A 23,827-nucleotide genomic window follows, 5' to 3' on the forward strand; every position below is an offset into this window, starting at 1 on the left:
GCAACCTAGAGAATGGGAGAAAATATTTGCAAACCATGTATCTGATAAAGGGTTAATATCCAAAATATGTAAGGAACTCATACAACTCAACAACAAATAATTAAATCAACTTTAAAATTGGCAAAGGACCTGAATACACATTTCTCCAAAGAAGACATACAGATGGCCAATAGGTACATGAAAAGGTAATCAACGTCACTAATCATCGGGGAAATGCAAATCAAAACCATGATGAGATACCACCTCACACCTGTTAGGATGCCTGTTATTTGGTGAGAATGTAAGTTGGTACAGTCAATATGGGGAAAAGTATGAGATTCCTCAAAATATTAAAAATAGAACCACCATATGATCTAGGAATCTCTCCAAAGAGATATCTGCACTCCCCGGCTCACTGCAGCAATATTCACAATAGCCAAGAAACAGAAATAACCCGACGTCCATCAACAGATGAATGGATGAAGAGAATACGGTCTATACATACAATAGAATATCATTCAGCCTAAAAAAGGCAGAAATCTTGCCATGGGCAACAACATGGGCAGACCTGGAGGACGTGATGCTAAGGGAAATAAGCCACGTGCAGAAAGACTGATACTGCATGACTTCATATGTTGATCTAAAATAGTCAAACTCATAGGAACAGAGAGTAGAATGGTGGTTGCCAGGGCCTAGTGGGAGAGGAAAATGGAGAAAAAATGGTTAAAGGATAGAAAGTTTTAGTTATGTAGGATAAATACCAAAATCTATACGGCATAGCGCCTCTAGCTAACAGCACTCTATTGTATGCCTAAAATTTGCTCAGAGGGGGACGCCCGTGTGGCTCAGTCGGCTAAGCGTCTGCCTTTGGCTCAGGTCATGATCCGGGGGTCCTGGGATTGAGTCCCGAGTCGGGCTCCTTGTTCAGTAGGAAGGCTGTTTCTCCCTCTCACTCTGCCTACTTGTGCCTCTATCTCTCTATCAAATAAAAAACAAAATATTTTTTTTTTAATTTGCGTAGGGTGCACTTGGTTGGCTCAGTTGTTGCACATCTGCCTTCGGCTCAGGTCATGGTCCCGGGGTCCTGGGATGGGGCCCCGCATCGGGCTCCTTTGCTCAACAGGGAGCCTGCTTCCTCCTCTGCTTGTGCTCTCTCTCACTGTCAAATAAATGAATAAAATATTTTTTTAATTTGCTCAGAGGGTAGATATTATGTTAAGTGTTCTCAACACACATCATCATCATCAAGGCAGGAGAAAATTTTATGGCATAGATTGTGGGGATGGTTTTTTTTTTAAAACACATAATGTATTATTAGCCCCAGGAGTGCAGGTGTGTGAATCATCAGGCTTACACACTTCACAGCGCTCACCATAGCACATACCCTCCCCAATGTCCATAACCCAGCCACCCCGTCCCTCCCACACTCCTCCACTCCAGCAACCCTCGGTTTGTTTTCTGAGATTAAGAGTCTCTTATGGTCTGTCTCCCTCCCTGGTCCCACCTGGTTTCATTTATTCACTCCCTGCCCCCCACAGCCCCCCACCCTTCTTCTCAAATTCCTCATATCAGGAAGATCATATGATGATTGTCTTTCGCTGAATGACTTATTTAGCTCAGCATAATACCCTCTAGTTCCATCCATGTCATTGCAAACGACAAGATTTTGTCCTTTTTGATGGCTGAGTAGTATTCCATGGTATACATACACCACATCTTTTTTTTTTTTAAGATTTTATTTATTTGCCAGAGAGAGAGAGTGTGTACACACAAGCAGGCAGAGAAGCAGGCAGAGGCAGCGAGAGAAGCAGGCTCCCTGCCGAGCAAGGAGTCCGATGCGGGACTCGATCCCAGGACCCTGGGGTCATGACCTGAGCTGAAGGCAGCGGCTTAACCAACTGAGCCACCCAGGCATCCCTACACCACATCTTCTTTATCCATTCATCTGTTGATGGACATCTAGGCTCTTCCCATAGTTTGGCTATTGTGGACATTGCTGCTATAAACATTCGGGTGCACGTGCCCCTTCGCATCACTACATTTGTGTCTTTAGGGTAAATATGTGGTGATGGTTTCACAAGTACACTTAGCCCCAAACTCATTGAGTTGTGTATGTTACGTATGGACAGCTTTTCAGATGTCAATCACACCTCAATAGGTGGTTTTTTAAAAGGCAAACGAGGAAGAGGAAAAAAAGACAATCCGGAAGAATGATTGCAAAATAAGAGAACTCGGGGCAAAAAAAAAAAAAAAAAAAAAGAGAACTCGGGGCGCCTGGGTGGCTCAGTGGGTTAAGCCTCTGCCTTCGGCTCAGGTCATGATCCCAGAGTCCTGGGATCAAGCCGTGCATCAGGCCCTCTGCTCCGTGGGAAGCCTGCTTCCTCCTCTCTGCCTGCCTCTCTGCCTCCTTGTGATCTCTGTCTGTCAAATAAATAAAATCTTAAAAAAAAAATAAGAGATAACTAAAATAGTAGGAAAACTACTAAGAAAAAAAAGAGTAACATAAAAGGGTGGTGGTTATCTCTAGGAATGAAGTAGAGTCATAGTTTGGACAAGGTTCAAGGGGTGTTCTGAAGTTATGGCGATGTTTGATTTTGTGCAACTGGCTGTATATGTGTTATATTTCACAATAAAAGGCTTCAGAAGGATTCAGCCAAGCTGGCATGTAGCTATACACACCCAGTTCATTACTGCCTCTACAGTATAGTACCCCAATAAATGATAGCAGCACAAGAATATAAACAGGAAACACAACCTGATAACACAGTTAGCCGTGAAATAGCTGGAAATCAGACATAACCCGATTGGTTATTGCTTCCCCTACCCTGCCCAGCCTCCACTGTCAAACAGAGGCAGGCTAAGGTTTTGCTTTCAGCGGATCAGGAAGGGTAGGCACATAACTTTGTCTCAGGAAGCAATATGGAGTGAGGGTCCGCCCCGTATTCTCCCAACCCAATATCCCCAGATCAAGTAAATAAAACAAGTCCTAGCTAACTGGGGGATTCCCATAGTAACTGGCCCAGCCCTGGATGTCCCAGCCATGGGACCCAGAACCTTCATTAGTGCTTTAGACCACAGCAATACCTGCCACTAGATGGCACCAAACCCCAGCCAGGATCAGAACAGATTGGACCGTCTGATAGACTTGCCCCATTCATTTCATTAATCCCACAACGACAATTTCACATGTCATGCGACTGAACTTCTTGTCAGCTATCTATTGCATTATGGTTTATCTGTTCTACTGTTGATGGGCATTTGGGTAGTTTCCAGCCCTTGGTTATTATAAACAAATCTGCTATTTAATTAGATCATCTTTAATTTCTTTCAACAATGTTTTGTCATTTTCAGCAGACAAGTTTGTACCTCCTCAGCTAAACATATTCCCAAGTATTTTGCTCTGTTTGCTGCTATTTTAAATAGGACTGTTTTCTTAATTTCATTTCAAATTGCTAGTAGATACAAACACAACCAATTTTGCATGTTGATCTTACATCCTGAACTTTGCTGAATTTTTATTACCTTCAACATTTTTTTGTGGATTCCTTAGGATTTTCTGTATGTATGATCACACCATCTGCAGACAGAGATAGTTCCACTTCTTTCTTTCCAGTATAAAGGTCTTATGTGTCTTTTTGTTGCCTAATTGGATGTCTTTTGTCTTTTTCTTGTCTCATTTCTGTGGCTAACACCTCCAGCCCAATGTTGAGGACAAGTGGTAAAAGTGGGCATTCTTACCTTATTCCTGATCTTAGGGAGAAAGTCATTGAGTACAATGTTAGTCATGGGTTTCAAATGCCCTTTATCATGTTGAGAAAGTTCCCTTCTAATCCCAGATTTCTGAGTGCTCTATCACGAAACAGGTGTTGAGTTTTGTCAGATGCGTTTTCTGTCAGGAATCTTTGGATCCACATTCATAAGGGATATTGCTCTAGCTTTCTTGTGATGTCTTTGTCTTGCTCTGACATCAAGGTAATGCTCACGAAAGGTCTCATAGAATGAATTAGGAAGTATTTCCTCTTCTTCTATTATTGGAATGAGTTTAGGAAGGGTTAGTTGGTGTCAGTTCTGTAAAGGAAGCCATCCCATCTAGGACTTCTCTTTTGGGAGGGTTTTGATTACTGATTTACTTGGTCCATTTGAGCTGCTTTAACAGAAAGCCACGGACAGGTGGCTTATAAACAACAGAAATTTGTTTCTCATTTGTTCTAGATCTAGAAATTTGAGATCGCGGGGCCAGCATGGTCAGGTGAGAGCTCTGTTCCCGACTGCAGACTTCTCCTGGCATCCCCATGTGAGGGAAGGGGCAAGCAAGCTCCCTGGGGCCTCTGAAAGGCACTAATCCCATTCATGGATCCCATCCCAATCACCTCCCAAATGCCCTACCTCCTAATTACCATCCTTTGGGAGGTCAGGATTTCAACATACAAATTTTAGGGGAACACAAACATTCAGATCACAGCAACTATTCAATCTCTTTACTCATGATAGGTCTGTGGAGATGTTCTATTCCTTCTTGAATCCATTTTAATAGCCTGTGTTTCTAGGAATTTGTCCATTTCATCAAAGTTACCTAACTTGTTGGCATACAATTATTCATAGTATTCTCTTAGGATCCTTTAATGGGGGAGTTCAAGCTAATGTTATTAATGATCCCACTGTTCACAGCTTACCAATAAACATATTTTTAAGGATGACAATTTAATGCCACATATATAAACAAAAAAACATTCTTGGGGCACCTGGGTGGCTCAGTGGGGTAAAGCCTCGGCCTTCAGCTCAGGTCATGATCTCAGGGTCCTGGGATCGAGCCCCACATCGGGCTCCCTGCTCAGCGGGGAGTATGCTTGTCCCTCTCCCTCTGCCTCTTGCCCCCACTCATGCTGTCTCAAATAAAAACCTAAAAAAAAGGAAGAAGAAAATACACTTCACTCAATTTCAGAAAAAAAAAATCCCAGGCTTCTCTAACTCCTGGTCCAGGCATCAATACTCTCCTAAGATATTTCCTTTGTTGAAAGAGAATATCGAAGCTTAGGAGGGAACGTTTGATAGGGAAAGATTTCAAGTATTTTCCTAGATTTTCAGTTCATCTTTTATATATACTCCAATTACATGTTAAACAGTGATCTGTCATCTGGAAGCACATCTGTCCTAGTTTTTTTGCCCCGGGCAGCGCCCTACTGAACAGATGTTTGCAGACTGCGCCTTTAAACTCGCAAGCAAAATCTCACCGCTGTAAGATGCCAGCTCACCGCTGAAACTGACCTTTCAATCAGATCATGGAAATGCCATGACAGCAGATACTGAAAAATCAGAGGCCATTTTTATTTGATTTTACTTTATTTTATTTATTTAGTTTTGAGAAAGTGGCAGTGGTGGGGCAGAGGGAGAGAGAGAATCCTAAGTGGGCTCCTGGCTAGGTGTGGAGCCAGATGTGGGGCTCGGGCTACTTGCTTTGATACCCAGGGCTGCTTATTACTCGCGAGAACTACAGGGCAGTCTGTTTCCTTCTTCAACAAGGACTTCCAACAAATAACGAGAGAAAGAGGAAAAGAAGAAAATGAAAAGTAAAGGAGGTGGAACCCTGAGGATGTGTATTAATAGACACAACATTTACTACTTCAAGTACCTGTTACATAAAACAGAGCTCTAGAAATGTAGAGTGACTTTTTTTTCTTAACACATAATGTATTATTAGCCCCAGGGGTGCAGGTCTGTGAATCGTCAGGCTCACACACTTCACAGCGCTCAGCATGGCACATACCCTCCCCAAGGTCCACCATCCAGCCACCCACCCCCCTACACCCCTCCACTCTAGCAACCCTCGGTTTATTTCCTGAGATTAAGAGTCTCTTATGGTCTGCCTCCCTCTCTGGTTTCGTCTCGTTTTGCTTTTCCCTCCCTGACCCTATGATCCTCCGTTTTGTTTCTTAAATTCCACGAGTGAGATCGTATGATAATTGTCTTTCTCTGATTGACTTATTTCGCTCAGCACAATACCCTCTAGTTCCATCCACGTCATTCGAAATGGCAAGATTTTGGTTTTTTTTTGATGGCTGCATAGTATTCCATTGTATATATGAACCACATCGTCTTTATCCATTCATCTGTTGGTGGACATCTAGGGTCTTTCCATAGTTTGGCTATTGTGGACATTGCGGCTAGAAACACTGGGGTGCAGGTGTCCCTTTGGATCACTACGTTTGTATGTTTGGGGTAAGTACCCAGTAGTGCAATGGCTGGGTGGTAAGGTAGCTCAATGTTCAACTTTCTGAGGAATCTCCATACCGTTTTCCAGAGTGGCTGAAATGCAGAGTAACTTAAAAAAATACTCAAAAAAAGAAAGAAACCCGATGTTCACATGCTCACTACTCAGCTGTTACACAAAAGAATAATTAAGCCACTACGTAAAAATACACACTCATGTGATCTGCCACCTGGAATAGACTAACAGCAGCTTCAGAGGAGGAGGTGCGAAAACAATCTCGAGGACCCACATGCACACACGTGCGGGCACACGCGCACACGGGTCCCCTCCCGAAGAGCACTACTACTGACGCCTGCCGGAGTTCCTGTCCCCGCGCGCGCTTGGGAGACCAGATGAGGATTCAGCCAGCTCCCAGGAGCCCCTCCAGGGCAGCCGCAGCTCTGCTGTCACCTCCCGCACGTGGAGACTGAGGCCCCGGGAGGCCCAGGGACACTGCACACCCTCCGCTGCCTCGCAGCCCTGCCTGCCGCTCACCCCGCCTGGGCATGTGGGACCCCGGCAGCGCCGGCTCAGCCCTGTTCCCTTCCTAGCACGTCAGTGATCACCAGGCACCTGAGGCATCCCCCTCGACAGCCACTCCTGCTTCTCTCGGCCCCAGCAGACACCACCTCCGGGCCGCGCTAGCCAGCCAGGCAGACTCTGAACAAACAGGTTGTTCTACCTATCAGAGTAATACATGCAAATTAGAGCCACTTAGCAACTACACAAATACAAAAGGAAACCGTAATTACAGGCAACCCCACCAGCCACATCCACCCAAATGGTGCAAGGCTGCCTCTCCCGGCCGCAGCAGCCCCCAGCCCCTCACACCCGGCCGCCAGGCTTCATGTGTTCCTCGCCCCCCATCACTTTCCGTGCAGCTGGAGTCTGTGTTTTAGTTACCAGCGACGGAAAACCGCTTTCTTACAGTTCCGTTTGGGATCCCCCGGATTTCTGGCCCACGCGGGTTAGGGTTTGTCATCCCAGCAGCAAGAATGACTTGGGCGTTGGCGGGCTGGGCCTCGAGCTCTCTGTCTCTGCCTCCCAAACCCAGGGTGCTGAAGGTCAAGGAGCCACAGATCATTAGGTAGGCAGGCTGCTTCTCCTCACAGAAAGGATCCAACCACTTCTTCTGGAAGCCCAAAGGAAAGCCAGCAGGGGAGAAAGCGGAATCCCGCCCGGGTTTCTAGGTGAGTGGCCTGCTGGAAAGTCACGGCTGTCCAGTGTACAGCTGCTCCCATACGGGCCACAAGGAGGCAGAGGGCACGGGCAGCCCAGGAGGGGACACTTCAGAAGAGCAGACCCTGACTCAGCCTGGGGTCCAGGCACCAACACCCGTCCAAGCTCCTGGCCACTGCGGTGGGGCGCCACTGCCAGGACCTGAGGAAAGTGCCCCAGGAAGAGAACGTCGGCCTCTCTCGCTACTCCTGGGTCCCATCCTCCTCCTTTCAATTCCCTCTGAAGAGGAAGCCAGTCCGCGGAGGACTCCCCCATGCCTTCATCCATGCCCCTTAGAAAGCACAAAGCCCCTCCCTCCACAGCTGGCGGCTGTTACCCAGGGCGCCCGACGGGCCTGCGTCCCCGTCCCACCGCGGCCCACAACCTTCCTTCTCCTGCCCATGGCCACCCAGCGGTGGCCAGCTGGAGCCAAGGTGTCCTAAGGAGCAGCAGTCCCCACGCCTGCAAGGGCCTGTTCCCACCCACCCAGCTCTCCTGACCACGGAGCACCCAGCAGCCACCACCACCCCAGGGAATGAGTCCCTCAACGGAGCGGCCAGCCCTGGAGACCCTGGTCTTCCTCTGCCTGTGTCCTAGACTATGTGCTCCAGAAGATGGCCCTGCGCTAGGCTGAACAGTGGCCCAAAAGATACAGGCATGAGCTAATGCCAGAACTTGGGATTATGACGGGAGCTGGAAAGAGTCCTTGTGGATCTAATGAAGATAAAGGATTTCCAAATGAGCTCATCCTGCATGACGCGGGCGGGCCCCCAGCCAGCGACTGGTGTGCTTCTAAGAGACGAGGAGAGATGACACGGGAAGAAGGAGAGGTCGTGTCACCACAGAGGCAAGAATTGGGGCAACACATCCACCAGCCAAGAACAGCAGGGGCCACTCCAAGAGGCCAGGAGAGAGGCCTGGAACTGATCTGCCCTCCGAGGCACGCTGACTACAGAACCATGAAAGAATGACTTGCTTTAAGCCAAGTCGGTCATTTGCTACAGCAGCCAAGGGAAATGCACACATTCCCTCCCAAAAACTAAAAGTGCTCTTGCAGAAAAACTACAGGGTCAGGACTGGGACACAGCACCCGGAAGCCTTAAACACCTTCCCATGGAACAGCTACCTGCACACACCCAGCAAACCCCCGGCCCAGGCTCGTCTTCAGAACCAGCTGCTGACCAGGTTGCCTTCAGTGACATCCCGTTCCCAACCCAGGGAGACCGTGGCATACTTCTGTTGTCCTTGCCTGACAACGGCAGGCTTGATGCCCCTGGCTTTGACATCGAGGAAACATCCAGAATCTTGCAAAACAACAGTAAGGAGCCCTCTAGTGTTTGTAACCTGCCCATGGTCACCCAGGGGCTTCCCTTCCCAAGGCTGGGGCATTTGGGGCTGGAGCAGGGAACAGCATCGCAAGCCTCTGCAGCATGACGAAACACAGCCACCATCACTCACGCCAGGCGGCGACACGCTCAGGGAGGACAAGAGCACGCTGCAGTGTTAGGGTGTTAGCGTGCACGTGAGAAACGTCACAGCCACAGTAAACCCCAGGCCACGAAGGAAAGGTGGAGAACCGTGGCCACATTAAGATGACAAACTTCAAGTCCAAAACCCACCTGCACCGACGCAGAGCAAGAGGAGATACGCGCCGTTTCTATCACACGCAAGAGCCGGTCCCACTAATGACCAAAGAGCTCAAAGACACTGAGGAGCAGAAGCCTAACAGCTCAACAGAAAAATGGGCAAAACACACAAACAAGCCATTAACCGCAGAATCGGAAAGGATCCTTCAAGCTCTGAAGAGATGCTCACGCTCACCGTGACCAGAGAGCCACATACCGGACAGATGGCCAAAGCCTACAGGTTGGACACCCCCACCACGGGCAAGGCTCTGAGGAAGCAGGGGCGACACACGGGCCCCATGCACCCACTGGCAACTGCTCCACGGGGCGGCTTCGAAGAATCCGACCCAAAGACACACGTCAGTGACACGCGAAGATGTTCGTCGCAGCATCGCTCGCAACACTGAGTGGCAACGACCCACACGGGCCCCACGAGTGGACATCTGCCATCCAATGGCGGGGCAGCCCCCACACGGAACAGCACATGGCCCACGAGTGCCCTGATGCCACGGCGTGCAGGAGCTCGCGGGTGAGGAGAGCCTTCTGCCCGCGGCAGCTCGAGGAGTTCCTGGAGAGCCCTGGCCGTGATTCTGGACTTGGCCGTGGAAGAAGAGGAAGCCCCAGAGACAAGTGGTCCAAGCAGACAGAACAAACCAGAAGAGCGGAGCCTCGGGCCCGGTGGCTTCCGAGCGCCAGGGCAGACGCGGGCCAGCAGCCGGGGCAGCTGAAGCAGAAGGTCCCAGAGCTAGCTCGTGGGGTGCTGTTCCGGGCCGCCCGCCCCCCAGGCAGCCCCTACTCAATGCACTCCATGACGTGGATCTGCAGCGTGTCCATATCCGGAGCCCGGTACTGGCACTTGGGGCAACAGAAGTCAGGCGGCTCCTCGGGGGGGCTTCTCCTCTGGCTGGGCAAGGCCAGGTGGAAGGAGGGGTGAGCTGGGGAAAGAGGGGAGGTGGCACAGAGTACTGCGACTTGACAGGACTGTCGGGTCTGAGCTCTGGGGTCACCACCACTAGCTCCCCCCCACCTCCCCCCACTCCCCCACAGCAGTACGACCCTCCGGAGAGCACCCTGCCCTCTCCACCCCTCCCGCAGCTCCCTCACCTGGGGTGGGGGGCAAGGGGGCCTGGGAGACCTCCACGTGTCGCTTCCTCAGGTCTTCGATCCTTTGAGAAGAGAAACCGTCTGGTCAACAGAGCCGGCAGGCTGGGGCAGGACGAGGGGCAACAAGCGCCAGCTCAGAAGCCGCCACATGTGCGTGGCTACCACCGCTACCACCACAGCCCCCAGCCCCCGGCCCCGCTCCTTGCAGCGCTGGACGGCGAGGCCCACCTGGCCGACTCGTGGCAGCTGGCCTTCAGCCTGCCGTACTCCCTCTGCAGCTGCTCCAGCTGCTCCTGCAGGAGCTCCTTCCTCTCTGCCAGCTTCTCCCGCGCCTGCCTCTCAGCCTGGAAGTCGGCCTTGTAGATATCCGCCTGGCAGACAAAGCCAAGAGGGGCCGCGCCCGCCGTCCGTCGGCCGCCCGCCGCCCGCCCGCCGCCCGTCCGACTCTCCGCGCTGGGGGACACACGGAGGAGGTCCGGCTCCCAGGCTCCCAGGCTCCATGGTGCAGGGCAAGGCTGCCCCGAGAGCGCCGACAGAGGGCTCCAGGGGCTTCTGAGACACACAAGGTCCCAGTGCCCACAGGCCCCGCCGGCCAAGGGGGGCGCACTCACCTGAGCCTTTAGCACAGGGACCGTCTCCATCACGGCCTTGTGCTGCTCGGCCTCCTCCTTCAGTTTGTCGATCACTTCCTGCTTGGCCGCCAGGGCCTCCTCCGCCTGCTGGAGCTGCTGCTTGAGGTCCTCCAGCTGCATTCCCTGGCAACGGGCAAGGGGGAAGTGAGGGAGCCCCAGCCAGCCCAGGGCAGGAGCCGGGCCGCCACCAGGCCAGCGGCTGCTCCAGGTGAGAAGAGCCAAAAGCAACAAGAGACGAGTCCCGGTGGCCACCAGGCGTCAGCGTGGGCAGGGCACAGGAAAGGCAGAGGGTGTGGGGGGACCTCTGAGGTCAGGGGGCACGACTTCCCGCCCAGCCCGACGCTCCCTTCCCGGACTCCTCAGCCACACAGCCTGCCTCCAGCCCCTCCAGGGACAAGGCCATCCTCCTCCGTGGGAGCTGGTGTCCCGCACTAACGCTGTCCCCTTACAAGCGTGTCCCCACCCACAGAGAGAGCACCGAGGGGCCCGCCCAGTCTGCCCCACGTCCCGCCCTGAGCTGTTGCGCCGCGACCCTGACAAAGCTCTGACACAATTCTCTCAAGTCTTCAGGAAGGAACTCGCACTCCGACAGTCCTAAATTCGGGGCAGCAGCTCCCTGGGCCCTTGTTCCTCAGCCGCAAGGAGAGGAACCAGGCCCATCCGTGGTGGCCCGTCCCGGGGACGTGGCCGCCACAGGCACTCGGTTTCGCTCGCTGCTCACCGTGCTGCTCTTGACATGGCTGTCGTACTCCTGGAAGAGCTGGTGATAGGCCACCTGCAGCTGGGCCAGCTTCCGCCTGCGGAAGAGGAGCCTCCGCTGGAGAAACAAGCGCCCTGTGCTCCGCCACCACGCTGCGGCCCGCGAGCCCACCCCTCTGCGCCCGGCCCCAGCACAGGGGCCTCCTCCGCCCCCGGGCCGGCTTCGGCACGGGGTGAGCACGCTTTGTGTTAAGGCCACCGTCTGTCGAAGCAAGGACCGATCAGAATCGGGTGGACCGGCCCCGCGAGAAGCAGAAGGGGACGGGAGAGAGGCTGAGGACGAGAAGAGACTCGAAGGCCGCCCGATGCGGGCCACGCCGCGGCCACGCGGGAGGACCCGAGCGTGGGCCGGACGGCACGGATCCCCGTCTCCGAGCCGGGGCACGCTGGGGCTGGTGGCGGGGAGGCCCGTGGGGCCCTGGTGTCCTCGCGTGGGCCCGGGCCACTCACTTCTCCTCCGAGGCCGCTTGGCGCTCCATGCGCAGGGCCGCCTCCACGCTCTGGCTCTGCATCCGCAGCTGGTCCACCTGCACGCTGTGCTGCTGCTGCAGCGCCGCCCGCTCGCTCTCCAGCTGCCGCGCCTGCTCACTGGCCGCCCGGGCCCTGGCGCGGAAGGGGACGGTCACAGCAGGGCCCCGGAGCGCCCGGCCGAGCCCACGGCCGGCGAAGATGGAAGCCGGTTACCGAACAACACGGGACAATCGCAGAGAGCCTGGCTTGGGGCTGACTCCCTCCCTCCCACTCCCTGTTCTAGAAGCTCAATGGCTCAGCTGCAGTCCCAAAGGCACACACCTGGAAGGGGAGCCTCCCAGCCGCCTGGCCATGGCCATGGCTGCCACAGCCCGGCATCCTCGGAGCCGTATCAGCCACAGCCCCCAGTCTCCAAGCTCCGCTCTCCTATGTCCCCACAGTTCCCCAGATCTCCAGTCCAAGGCTCCGGCCACGTCACCCTGCTGGCCCAAAGCCCTGCACGGTCCCCACTGCAGAGGCGACAGGGGCTGCCGGGAATGGCCACTGGTTTCGCTGTTTCTCTGCACCTGTCCAAATACACTGAGCACATTTCCAACACGGACATTGCCACACGGAGCTGCTGTCCGCCCGGGGCCCTGGAATAAGGGGTACAACAGGACATGCCCAGGGCTCGGGGGCCTCTGTGTGTGTGTGTGTGTGAAGCAGAAAGCTCTCCAAATGGCCACACCAAGTGCCCTGAGACCCCAGCAAGGCCTCTGTGTCCAAGCTGGCCAGCTCAGCACATCTAGGGCCCACTGTGAGGGGAGGGACACAAACGGACACTGCCCAGGAGCCCACAGGTGCCGCCACAAATGTCCACGTGGTGTCACGAACGGCCCCAAGCTGCCTCTAGCAGGTTCCTTCACGTACATAGAAAAACACAGGCAGAAAAGACGCCCAATTGTCCTAAAAGTGATGCATGTGATTTCAGAAAGCTGGAGACACAGAGGAGTCCACGGGAAAACGGAGAAGATGAGCAGGCCGAGGCCAGAGTGGCGCCTTCCCTCCCACCCTGTTTTCCAGACGGAGGCACGTCCACGTGCTGTCACTGGTCGCAGACTATGGAGGACTCGCTCCCGCCCTCTCCCCTCCCCTCCCCTCCCCTCCCGCGGGAAAGGCCGCAGCACTCGGCCCAGCACGCCCCCATCACGCATCGCCAGGAGAGCAGCACCCGCTGCTGGGCGGGCCCGCCTTGCTCTCTGGAGGGCAGCGCCCCGGCGGCAGCAGAGCCCAGGAACACGGCGTGCCCTGACCCCCCCCATCCCGCCTACGGGAAGCCCACGTGGCAGCAAGGAGCAGCCGGCCAGCCACCAACTTGGGCAGGCCACTCGCAAACCTGGCCATCAGGCGGCACGTGGGCAGCGGGCCTTCTGATGGTGGTCCCTGTGCCTGGACAGAGGAACCCGCTGGAGGCTCTGAAGATGCCTCCCTCCTCTCGGGTACCTGAGCAGCAGCCTGGAGGGCTTTCCCTCCCCACTCACCTGCCCTCCAAAGCCTGCCGCTCCTTGTTGGCGGCCTCCAAACGACTCTGGCTCTCCTGGAGCTCCCCCAGCAAGGATGTCACCTGGGCTTTCACGGAGGCCTTGTCCTCGGCCATCTGCTGCGTGAAAAAAAGCCACTTCCTATCAGTGATGCCTCCTCACGAGTTGCCCACCTCTGGCACCCCTGAGCCCCGGGGCAGTGGGCAGGGATAAAGACATGTCACCACCGCTCACCTCCAGAAGCCTCCCAAGATGCCCCCCATCCCTGCAGACACAGGCACAGAGTGGCCTCACGGCTCACGAGGACAGAGCCCGGCAGGACGTGGTGCCAAGGGAGGCTGGACCTGAAGACAGCGTCAACATGCGCGCTCCCGCCCACAAGCCGAGGCTACCAGAGCCAAGATGGCCAGCCGCTTTCCAGAGGCTCCCTACCAGGGCCAAAACTCGAGAGTTGCCCAAACCCCCGATGGCCGGGCTCCCTTATCGCACTGTCCAGGCCAGGTCCCCCATTACCTTAGGCAGCTCAAGCCCAGAGTCGGCGCCTCAGTCCCCCACGGCCAGACCCCTCCCCACCGCCCCCAGGAAACTGCCACTCCTGCCCTCCATGCCCCTGCCCTGGCTTCCTTCGCGCAGGCACACAGCACGCCTGCCATCCTGCCCTTCTGCTCTGCATCTCCAGACACGGGTCTGGTCTCCAGGCCCGCCGGACCCCTGCAGGTCGGCCGCTGGCCAAGTCACACCTCCAAGACAGACTCTTCTCGGGGGCCTCAGCTTAGCTATCCAGCCACCTGCCCCACACTCTGCGTCGCCTGGGCCTGCCGACAGACCCTGTGGGCCAGGGCCCACTCCAGCCAGCCTCCCCGGGGGCTGGAGGGACTTCCACCTGGGCCCTCCTCCACTCCTGCACCTGGAGGAGTTTCCTGGGCCTTCCATAAAGGATTGCAAGGTGGGGACCATAAGACAACAGTAACGTACTGTCGCTCCGAAGTCCAGGAGCAAGCAAGGGCAGGGCTGGCGCCTTCTGAGGGGCCTGGGGGGGACCCCGCACTCTCTGCCTCCATCATCACAAGGATGTCTCTGTGTCTGTTTCTCTCCCGTTAAGGACAGCGATCATGGGATTTAGTATGACCACATCCGAACGTCATTACTTCTGCAAAGACCCTATTTCCAAATAAGATCATGTTCTGAGGTATAGGGCTTAGAATGTGGACATTCCTTTTGGGGGGCACACAACTCCACCCCATAATACCCCCCCATACTCTACAGTCAACAGGAAACCAGATAATGTCTCACACTAGCACAGCAGCCCCTACTGTTCCTGTGACACTTGGGTCGAAGCCCCAATCTTCCCACTGGCCCTACTAAGCCCACATAACCCCTACAGCCCCTACCATGACTCTCCCCGCCCACCCCTCAGCCACCTCCACATAGCTTCAGCCACATCTGCCTCTACGGTGTGCCCTGAAAATGACAGGCACGTCACTACCTCAGGACCTTTGTACATGCTCTCCTCCTGCCTCTACAACAGGCTTTCCTCAGATACCCCATGTGGCTTAGCCCCTCACTGTGTTCTGGTCCTTACTAGAACACACCTCAGAGAAGGTCTCCCCACTGAACAGTGCAAACACCCCCCACCACTTGGCCTGTCACATCAAGGTGTCCCCTGGATATTTAGCAGCGCCCTCAGAAACAGCATGCCCGACAGCTACAAGAAGCCAGTTCCACCCACAGCCCCCCTTCCTGTCAGCTGATGGCAAATCCATCTTCCAGCTACCAGGACAAAAACCTCCGTGTTCCTCTTGACTCCTCCCTGTGTCTCACTCACATCTAACACACCAGGAAATGCTGTCAAAATAATACTGTGTCTGAGGCACCTGGGCGGCTCAGCGGGTTAAAGCCTCTGCCTCCGGCTCAGGTCATGATCTCAGGGTCCTGGGATCGAGCCCCGCATCGGGCTCTCTGCTCGGCAGGGAACCTGCTTCCCTCTCTCTCTCTGCCTGCCTCTCTGCCTACTGTGATCTCTCTCTGTCAAATAAATAAATTTAAAATATATATATATATACTGTGTCTAGTTGAGGACACCAAACAATGTTAAGTATTTCAGATGTGACAGTGGTATTGCAGTTATCTTTTAAGCCCTTTCTTAGACACAGACACTGAAATGTTTATAGATGAAATCATATGGCGTCTAGAATTTGCTTCAAATTAACAGGGGAACTCCAGGTGTGTCCTCGGTAACGAAAACACGCATCCACACCCAAAGATTCACAGCAGCACTACTGGGGGCCCCTGGCTGGCTCAGTTGGAGAGGTATGTGAATCTTGGTATCGGGGTCATGAATTCAAGCCTCACACCGGGTATAGAGATTACATAAATAAATAAAACTTCTAAAAAGTACATAGTAGCATCACCCCCAAAATCTTGATGCTGAATGAGAGAAGCCAGATGTGAGGGGCACATCCCATGGGATTCCATTTGTGTGAAATTCCCAGAAGATGCAACGCCGGAGACAGAAAGCAGACTGGACAGTGCCGGGGGCTGAGGAAGAGGGTGCAGAGTACTGGCTAATGGGACCGGGGTTTATCGGCAGGGCGGTGGCGGGGAAGGATGAACATGTTCTAGAACCAGAGAGTGGTGATGGTTATACACGCCTATAAATATACCAAAAAACCAGGGATTCTGTACTTTTTTTTAAAAAAGATTTTATTTATTTATTTGTCAGAGAAAGAGAGATTGCAAGTAGGCAGAGAGGCAGGCAGAGAGAGAGAGGAGGAAGCAGGCTCCCCACTGAGCAGAGAGCCCGATGCGGGGCTCGATCCCAGGACCCTGAGATCATGACCTGAGCTGAAGACAGCGGCTTAACCCACTGAGCCACCCAGGCGCCCCAATTCTGGACTTTAAAACAATGAATTTTACAGTATGTGACTTTTACCTCAGTAAAGCTGTTATAAAAAACTTCCAGCCTACGGTTCTACCAGCTTCTCCAGTGACGGGCGCCTGCGCCATGCCCAGGTTTCGGAGCAAGGCTCTTTAGACAGGTGCACCTGCTGGGAGGCTGCTGAGTCAGGGGCAAGCACATCTGCAACTTGAACAGAAAATGCCGACTCGTTTTTCCAAGTACTGGCACCAGCTGACGCTGTCACCAGCGACACGAAGCCACGTCTGCTCCGATAGCCACCACTGACAGACTTGTCAGCTGTGAGGCCAGCACCCCTCAACGTGGGCGGGGCAAGCGGGGAGGCTCTGAAGGCATTTAGCAAAGAGCCCTGAGGCCACCTGTTCAAGCCTAGGATGGGTTGAATGGTGGCGCCCAAAAGATACGTCCACACCCTAACCCCTAACCCCCAGTACCTACGGATGGGACCTGACGAGGAGACAGGGCTTTGCAGACACAATCAAGTTACAATCAAGATCAAGTCATGCTGGAGGGGAGGATCCAATGACTGTAATACACACAAAATAGGCACAAAATGACTTTGACTTGGGGCGCCTGGGTGGCCCAGTTGTTAGGCCTCTGCCTTGGGCTCAGGTCATGATCTCAGGGTCCTGGGATCCAGCCCCGCATCAGGCTCTCTGCTCAGCAGGGAGCCTGCTTTCTCCTCTCTCTCTCTCTGCCTGCCTCTCTGCCTACTTGTGATCTCTGTCAAATAAATAAATAAATCTTAAAAAAAAAAAGAAGAGGAGAGACATACAGACACACAGTGAGGTGATGTGAGAACACAGAGGGACACGGAGGAATATATCTACAAGTCAAAGAAGGCCAAGGACCACAGGCCCAGCCCGAGGCTGGGAAAGCCGCCTGGCTCCCCTTGGGGCCCCCAGAATGCACCAACCCTGCCCATGTCTCGCTCTTGGGCTTCCGGCCTCCAGAAGTGGGAGACAATACAGGTCTCTTTCTTTAGCCGCCCAGTTTGGGGTCCCCTGTCAGGGTCGCCCCAGGCACCCGGTACACCCCTTCCCGAGCGCCATGACAGGCCATCTCTGTTGACCACATGACTCCTGGCAGGGCCAAACTGGGCCACCCTCTCAGCCTCGTGTCCCTGGGGGACGGGGACGTGCGGAGACCCAAGTCAGCCCCGCAGGAGCTCCAGGCTGACAGGACCGCGACCGCGCTCAAGTCCCCCGACAGCACCGCTCAGGGAGACTTCTCTGATGGCGGGGTCCGAGGCAGGCTGTCCCCCCCAGGCCGCGGGAGAAACGGCGGGTCCGTACCCCCGCCGGCCAGGGGCCCCGGAAGCTGCCGCCCGCTGCATCCCGGGTCCTTGCCGATTCCCAGCTGCTCGCAGGCGCTGTCGCTGAGCGCCGCGGCCGCCACCAGGAGCCGCGGGCCGGCCGCTCTGCGCTCTGCGCCCCCTCCTCGCGGAGCCCCGAGCCGGCAGGTGCCGGGGGGCGCGCTGTGCTCCCGGATCGCAGGGCGCCAGCCCCGCCGCTCGCCGGCCCCGGGGCGGCACCCGGCCCGCCACCCCCGCTACCTGCTGGCAGCGCTTCAGGTGCTCCACCTCCTGCAGGGCCTGCTCCGTCTGCCTCCGCAGCTCGCGCTTCTCCAGGCTCAGTCTCTCCACCAGCTTCCGGGCTTCCTGGAACTTCTGCACGAGGAACTCCCGCTCCTTCCTCTGGCTGCCCTGGAAGCGCTGCAGCTCCTCACAGCGCTCGCGCAGCACCTGGTTGCTCTGGCGGATGGCGTCTGGCGGCCGAGAAGAGGGGCCGCTGAGAGCGCGCGCGACCCGGCGGCCCCTCCCCGGGCCCCGGCCACGGCGGCCGCTTCCTCTCCGTCTGCCGCGCCCGACCCGAACGCCGCACCCCGCACCGACTCGCCCTAGTGACGAAGCCCCTCAACTCCGGAGCCCAAACAGCCCGGCTTCGCTGGAGCGCGGGTCAAGGGCCGCCTCCTCTCTAAGCGCCTGGAGCGCATCTGTACGCCGGCCCCAGGCAGAGGCGCGCCGGCCCGGCCCGCGCGCTCGGTCAGCGCCGGAACCAGGACCGCGGGCTCCCCGCAGAGCCCGGGCCGGCCACGCGCGCAGAGCGCCCTGTGACGCGGCCGGCTGCAGCCTGGGAGGCCCAGGAGGCTCCGAGCGGCCCAGTGACTGACCTCCGGGAGCCTCCCCGTGCTCCTCGGCATGTTCGACGGGGCTAACACGGCTACTCCCAGGAGCGGGCCACAGCGATCGGTCGCGGAACAGCCAGGCCCCCTCCCATCAGGCCGAGGGATGAGTGTGTGCCAAGGCCAGGCAGTCGGCACAGGCCGAGGAAAGGAGGGCCCTGCGCCCAGGCACAGCCCTGGCAGTGGAAGAACGTGGACGGTGACCGCACTGCTCGGGGACGCGCGAAGGCTCTCACAACCACGGAACTCTTCAAGATGGCAGCGGGCAGTAGCTTCATGTCACTCGCTGGTCAAAACCCTGATGAACCCCAGTGAGCCTGCGGGGCCGTGAGCCCTCTGCAGCGGGCCTGCCACTCCTGCCCCCAAACCCCTCTTGCTGGAGCACCCTCCTGGCACCCGGCAGAGCCCACACACATCCTTGTGCAAGCTGAGCTGTCTCCCCACCCCCAACCCGGCTGCCAGCTCTATGTCACCCCAACACAGCAAGACACTGGACAACATTAGGGACGGTGCTGGTTGTGGTAACTGGAAGAGTGCTACTGCCATCTAGTGGAGGAGGCCAGGGTTGCTGCTCGACACCAAGTGCGCGGCCAGGACCACCCCCCAGATGTCTCAGCAGGATCACGGTGGGCAGGATGCTGTCACTTGCAGGGCGGCCACAGATATGCCCCACTCAGGGGTAGCCAGCCGCCTGAGAGGCGTGGTGCAGGCCCCCGGGAGCTGAAGAACCCACCCCCCACCCAAACAACTGAGATGGTGGCAGGTGAGTGGGTGCAAATCGAGGTTAAGACAGAAACCGGATGGTTCTGGGAGCCACCACCTGGTCCGTGCTCCTGCCCACACGAGAGGCACCAGAAACTGCCCCCCTTCCCCCGCAGGTCCGTCCCAGGGCAGCCCACCACCTCCTCCCCGGGAGCCGCAGGGCCACTCCCAGAACAGCCGCGCGCGCTTCTGGACAGAGATGGAGACGGACAAGACCCACCAAAGCCAGCCCAACTTGGGACAACTCAGAAGGTCACTCCGGCTCCAGAGCTCCCTGCGGGGTCAGCCTGCACCGCAGCCCAGCTTCTCCCTGGGCCCCCCACCCCCACTTCTTCCCTGTCCTCCCCTTCCCGGGTGCCGGTCCTCTGAGCGCTCTCAACAAACTCCCCGCAGGGCCATCTAACCCTCACGGTCCACTTCCAGGGAGCCCACCTGAAACCCAAAGGGAGAAGGGCTGAGTTCGAATCACTAGTTGGCTCTCAGGAGCACCCCCACCCCAGACCCGGTAAAAACACAGGCAGAGGAGTGGACAGAGCCTCCCCCTCCAGCAAGGCTGGGACCTCTGACGTCTGACTCAGCACACCTGCCGCCCTTCTCACCTCGGAGCTCTTGATTCTCCTCCAGGCAGCGCTGGAAGGTCTCGGGAGTGCCCTGCTCAGAAGTGACGTGGAGCATGGCCGGCTTCCCCAGAGAAGACTCTTCACCCAGCACGTCCTGGTCCCCTGTCGGGCCGCCACTGGGCTGCACCATCTCACACGGCGGACTCTTCCAGGGGGGCCTGCTCATCCAACAAGTCAGGGTCTGGAGGAGAAAGGGAGCAGACGTGTCCCATAAGACCCTCACAGAATTCTCTTACCTTGCAGGGCAAGGAGTGTAGTCTGTGCGGGAGTTCTGGGGCCACGCTTTTAAGCAGAACACCGAGCACTTTATCAGGTGTAACAGGAACCCAAGACAGGCTTTTCCATCTACAAGGTGGCATATCCTCTCATTCCAAAGGCAGTTGCAGGCCCATGCGTGGGGTCAGAAAGGCCGTGGTTTAGCACTTGTTATAAACTCTGCCTAGGACCTACCTCCAGGCTGTAAAGTCAAGGTAAGCATCTCACGAGAGGAGGGACTTACAGAGAGGATTGTTTTTGTGGGGAGGTATCATGCTATGTGCCACATACACCTCCAAGCAGGAGTGAAGATGTCAGCTCATTACCTCGTGTAGTGCACTGAATCAGAATCCCAGCAAGGTATGTCCACATCCTGACCCCCATAGCCCGTGAATGTGACCTTGTATGGACAAAAGGGTTTTTTTTTTTTTTACAGATGTAAGTAAGTGAAAGATCTTGAGATGAGATCATCCTGGATTAGAGTGGTCTTAAATCCGATGACAAGTGTCCTTATAAGAGACAGAAGAAACACAGACACGGAGAAGGCCACATGATGACAGAGACTAGAATGATGTGGCCACAAACCAAGGAAGGACTGGAGCCACCAGCAGCTGGAAGAGGCAGGAAGGATCCTCCTCTAGAGCCTACAGAGGGAGCGTGGCCCTGAAGACACCCTGATTTCAGACTTCTGGCCTCCAGAACTGGGAGAGAATAAAGGTCTATTGTCTTAGCCAGTCGGCTTGTGGTTATCTGTCACAGCAGCCCTAAGAAGTTAATCTGCCTAGTAAGATGGGCTTCAAGGACACCACTGAGAACATGATGAGTGTTCACTCGAACTGAGGGCCTGAAGGGGATATCTAGTATCTGACACATGCTGAGGAATCTGAAAATGGGACGTGGGCTCATAGCCCAAGACAACACAGCAGAGAGCCAGGCAGAGTTGTCTGCATTCTCTTATGAACTATAGAAGTCGGCCTTGTGGGCCGGCACTAGCCTGGAGCCCTTTTAAATTTTGCCCAAGAAGGTAGACCACCCAGAGGAGGAGGCTGATCTCAATACAAGTTTGCAGAAGCTGAGAGAGGACAGCTTTAATGCTGAATAAACTGTTCCTGCTCCACTGAATGCCCCCCCATGAACCCGTGAGCAGTCTGTGATGAGCCACTGATCCTTCCCTGGACTTCCAGAAAAGCCCACTCTCCTGGCTCACTAGCTGCTAATGCTCAGGCCCCTTCCTCCTCACCACACCGCCTGATCACGTTGTGGTGCTCCTGGGCTCTGTTTTGGGGTCTCTTCCCTACCTGCAGTCACTCCGGTAGAGAGCCGGTTCAGCCTCACAGCTTTAAACCCCATCTTCATGGTGACAACACCCCAAATCAGACCTCCTTCCTGAATTCCAGACACATAGAAAACTCAGCATCTCCACTTGACTAGCTGGTAATGTTCTCAAAACTAACCTTAAAATTGCACTCCTGACGGCTCCCAAAAGCCAGTTCCACCCACAACCCTCCTTCTTGTCAGCTGATGTCCAGGTACTGGACAAAAACCTCAGAGTCCCTCTTGACCCCCCACCTCACCTTGTCTCACAGCTCACATCTAACGCATCAGGAAATCCTGTCGTAATGTACCCCAGAACCTATTTGATGACAGTAAGCAATTAATGTTAAGTGTTTAAGTGGCATAGTGGTGTTGTGGTTGTTTCTTAATCCTTTCTTAGAGACGCATGCTGAAATGTTTACAGGTGAAATGATACGGTGTCAGAAGTTTGCTTCAAAACAATATGGGAACTCCTAGGTATCTGAGAGAAACAAAAACCTATGTGCACACACAAATGCTCCGAGCAGTATTACTCACAGCAGCCAAAGCGTGGAAATGACCCAAACGTTCATCAGCTGATGAGTAAACAAAATCTAGTACATTCACACACTACAAGGTGGACGAGTCTTGCGAACATGAGGCTGAAAGAGAAAAGCAACTCACAAAAGACCACACATACTGTATGATTCTATTTATATGAGCTGTCCAGAAAAAGCAAATCCATAGAAACAGAATGATTGATGGAGCTTAAGAGTTTAAGAGCTGAGAGAGCTGCGGCAATGCCGTGACGGCTAAGGACGCAAGCGGTTTTTTGGAGTCATGAACTGTACGCTTTAAATGGGTGAATTATATGGTATGCGAATTATATCTTGATAAAGATGTTATGGAAAATAATAAAGGAAGAGGATTGTGAGGGGTATAAATTAAACAAAATTAGCCATGAGCTGACAACTGTCAAAGCTGGGAAGTGAGGACATAGGATTTACTATACTATTCTTTCTACTTTTGTACGTCTTTGAAATCTTCCTTTGAAATTTTTCATAATAAAATGCTCAAAGCACACTTATCTGGGATAACATCCTGACAGTTAACCATGCTCGTACCTTTGCCCCTATAGTTTGTTCTTCCCACAGGGGCCAGATCACCGTAAAAAGGAATTCCGATCCTGTCCGTCCTCTACACTGTTCCCTACCACAGTTCCTCATTGCCCTGCATGTAAAAGCCAAAGGTCCCAAGACGGTCTGCAAAGCCCTGAATTATCTGGTCCCTCGTCGCTTCCTCTGCAAGTATTTTCTTCCCACTCACTCTGTCCCAGCTATATAGTGGCCTCCCTGCAGCTCCTCAAACATGCCAGGATGGCTCATGCGCCCTCAAGTCACAGAAACGGTTTGAGGTCGGGTACGTTAATCGTTGTTGCAAACTGAGCAAACTGAGGCACATGAAGTAAGATACACAGGTGCTATATTTGGGACCAACCATATTTGGGGCCTTTTAAAAGAATTTAACAACCCCGAATGCGGTTAAGTTTGATGAGCAGAAAATGTCTCCGAACTAAAGATTCATCCACGAAGCAGGGGTGCGGTCAGATCCGCAACGGTGGCGGAGAGAGAGAGGCGGAAACAGTCCCGCTTGCCGCCAAGGTAAGTAGCCTCCTGCATCGGGCCGCTTTGGCCAGTGCTGTAAAAGCAGGCGGCAGAAATGGGCCACGGCCAACAGGAGGGGTAAACTTGAAAGTCCGGGGAGTTTCGGAGGCGGCAGAATGCCCACCAGTAGTACCCTGTGTTCGGAAAGAGGACCACACCTGTCAGCAGAGTCGGTCCGACGTGAGAAGGGCAGGAACGGTGAGCCGCGAGCACTCTTCGGGCCCCGGAGCTCCGAGAAAGTCCGGGTTCCACGGTCACCCTTCCCTTCTCGCGCTGCCGAAACTCACACTTCCGGCTTCCGGTGTCGTAGCTGTGGGATCCGGAAGTAAAACGCGCAAGCCCCGCCCCCGCCCGGGAGCCAGCAGAATTGTGCAAGACGGTGTTCCAGAGGGCAACCCGTGTCCGCCAGCCTTGGCCTGCCCACAGGACGCTCCTCATGATACGCAGCACTTGCTACTTTGGGGGGCGTCGCGACTCACTCTCCTCCTCATCTGTCGGAAGTCGGGCCGCCCCGCCCCTACCAGGGGAGGAGCTAATGAGAGCCCCACGGAGCTGCAGAAGTCCCCGCCCAGGAATA

General features: G+C 55.0%; 1 protein-coding gene across 2 annotated transcripts; it reads right to left on the reverse strand.

Moving 5' to 3' along the window:
- Positions 1–6,146: 6,146 nt before the first annotated feature.
- Positions 6,147–23,792, reverse strand: IKBKG (inhibitor of nuclear factor kappa B kinase regulatory subunit gamma). Of its 2 annotated transcripts, none has more exons than XM_044235819.1 (10): positions 23,409–23,792; positions 20,018–20,219; positions 18,028–18,239; positions 13,556–13,671; positions 12,015–12,167; positions 11,527–11,602; positions 10,785–10,928; positions 10,402–10,544; positions 10,174–10,235; positions 6,147–10,004 (listed from the first exon to the last, which is right to left on the reverse strand). In XM_044235819.1, the coding sequence occupies exons 2-10, from the start codon at positions 20,202–20,204 to the stop codon at positions 9,862–9,864; spliced, it is 1,236 nt and encodes a 411-aa protein (XP_044091754.1). In that variant the 5' UTR covers positions 20,205–20,219; positions 23,409–23,792; the 3' UTR covers positions 6,147–9,861. The 2 variants fall into 2 exon arrangements, with proteins under 2 accessions (XP_044091754.1, XP_044091753.1); XM_044235818.1 differs by having other exon boundaries at positions 13,556–13,674.
- Positions 23,793–23,827: the final 35 nt, after the last annotated feature.

This window comes from Neovison vison, chromosome X, assembly GCF_020171115.1.
Source record: "Neovison vison isolate M4711 chromosome X, ASM_NN_V1, whole genome shotgun sequence".
Lineage (NCBI taxonomy): Eukaryota > Metazoa > Chordata > Mammalia > Carnivora > Mustelidae > Neogale > Neogale vison.

Coding starts and splice junctions, on each gene's coding strand:
- IKBKG (XM_044235818.1), bottom strand. CDS start 20,204: ATGAGCAGGCCCCCCTGGAAGAGTCCGCCGTGTGAGATGGTGCAGCCC. Junction 18,240..20,017: donor GGAGAATCAAGAGCTCCGAG/GTGAGAAGGGCG, acceptor CTCGGCCGCCAG/ACGCCATCCGCCAGAGCAAC. Junction 12,168..13,555: donor CGGCAGGCTTTGGAGGGCAG/GTGAGTGGGGAG, acceptor CTTCCGCGCCAG/GGCCCGGGCGGCCAGTGAGC.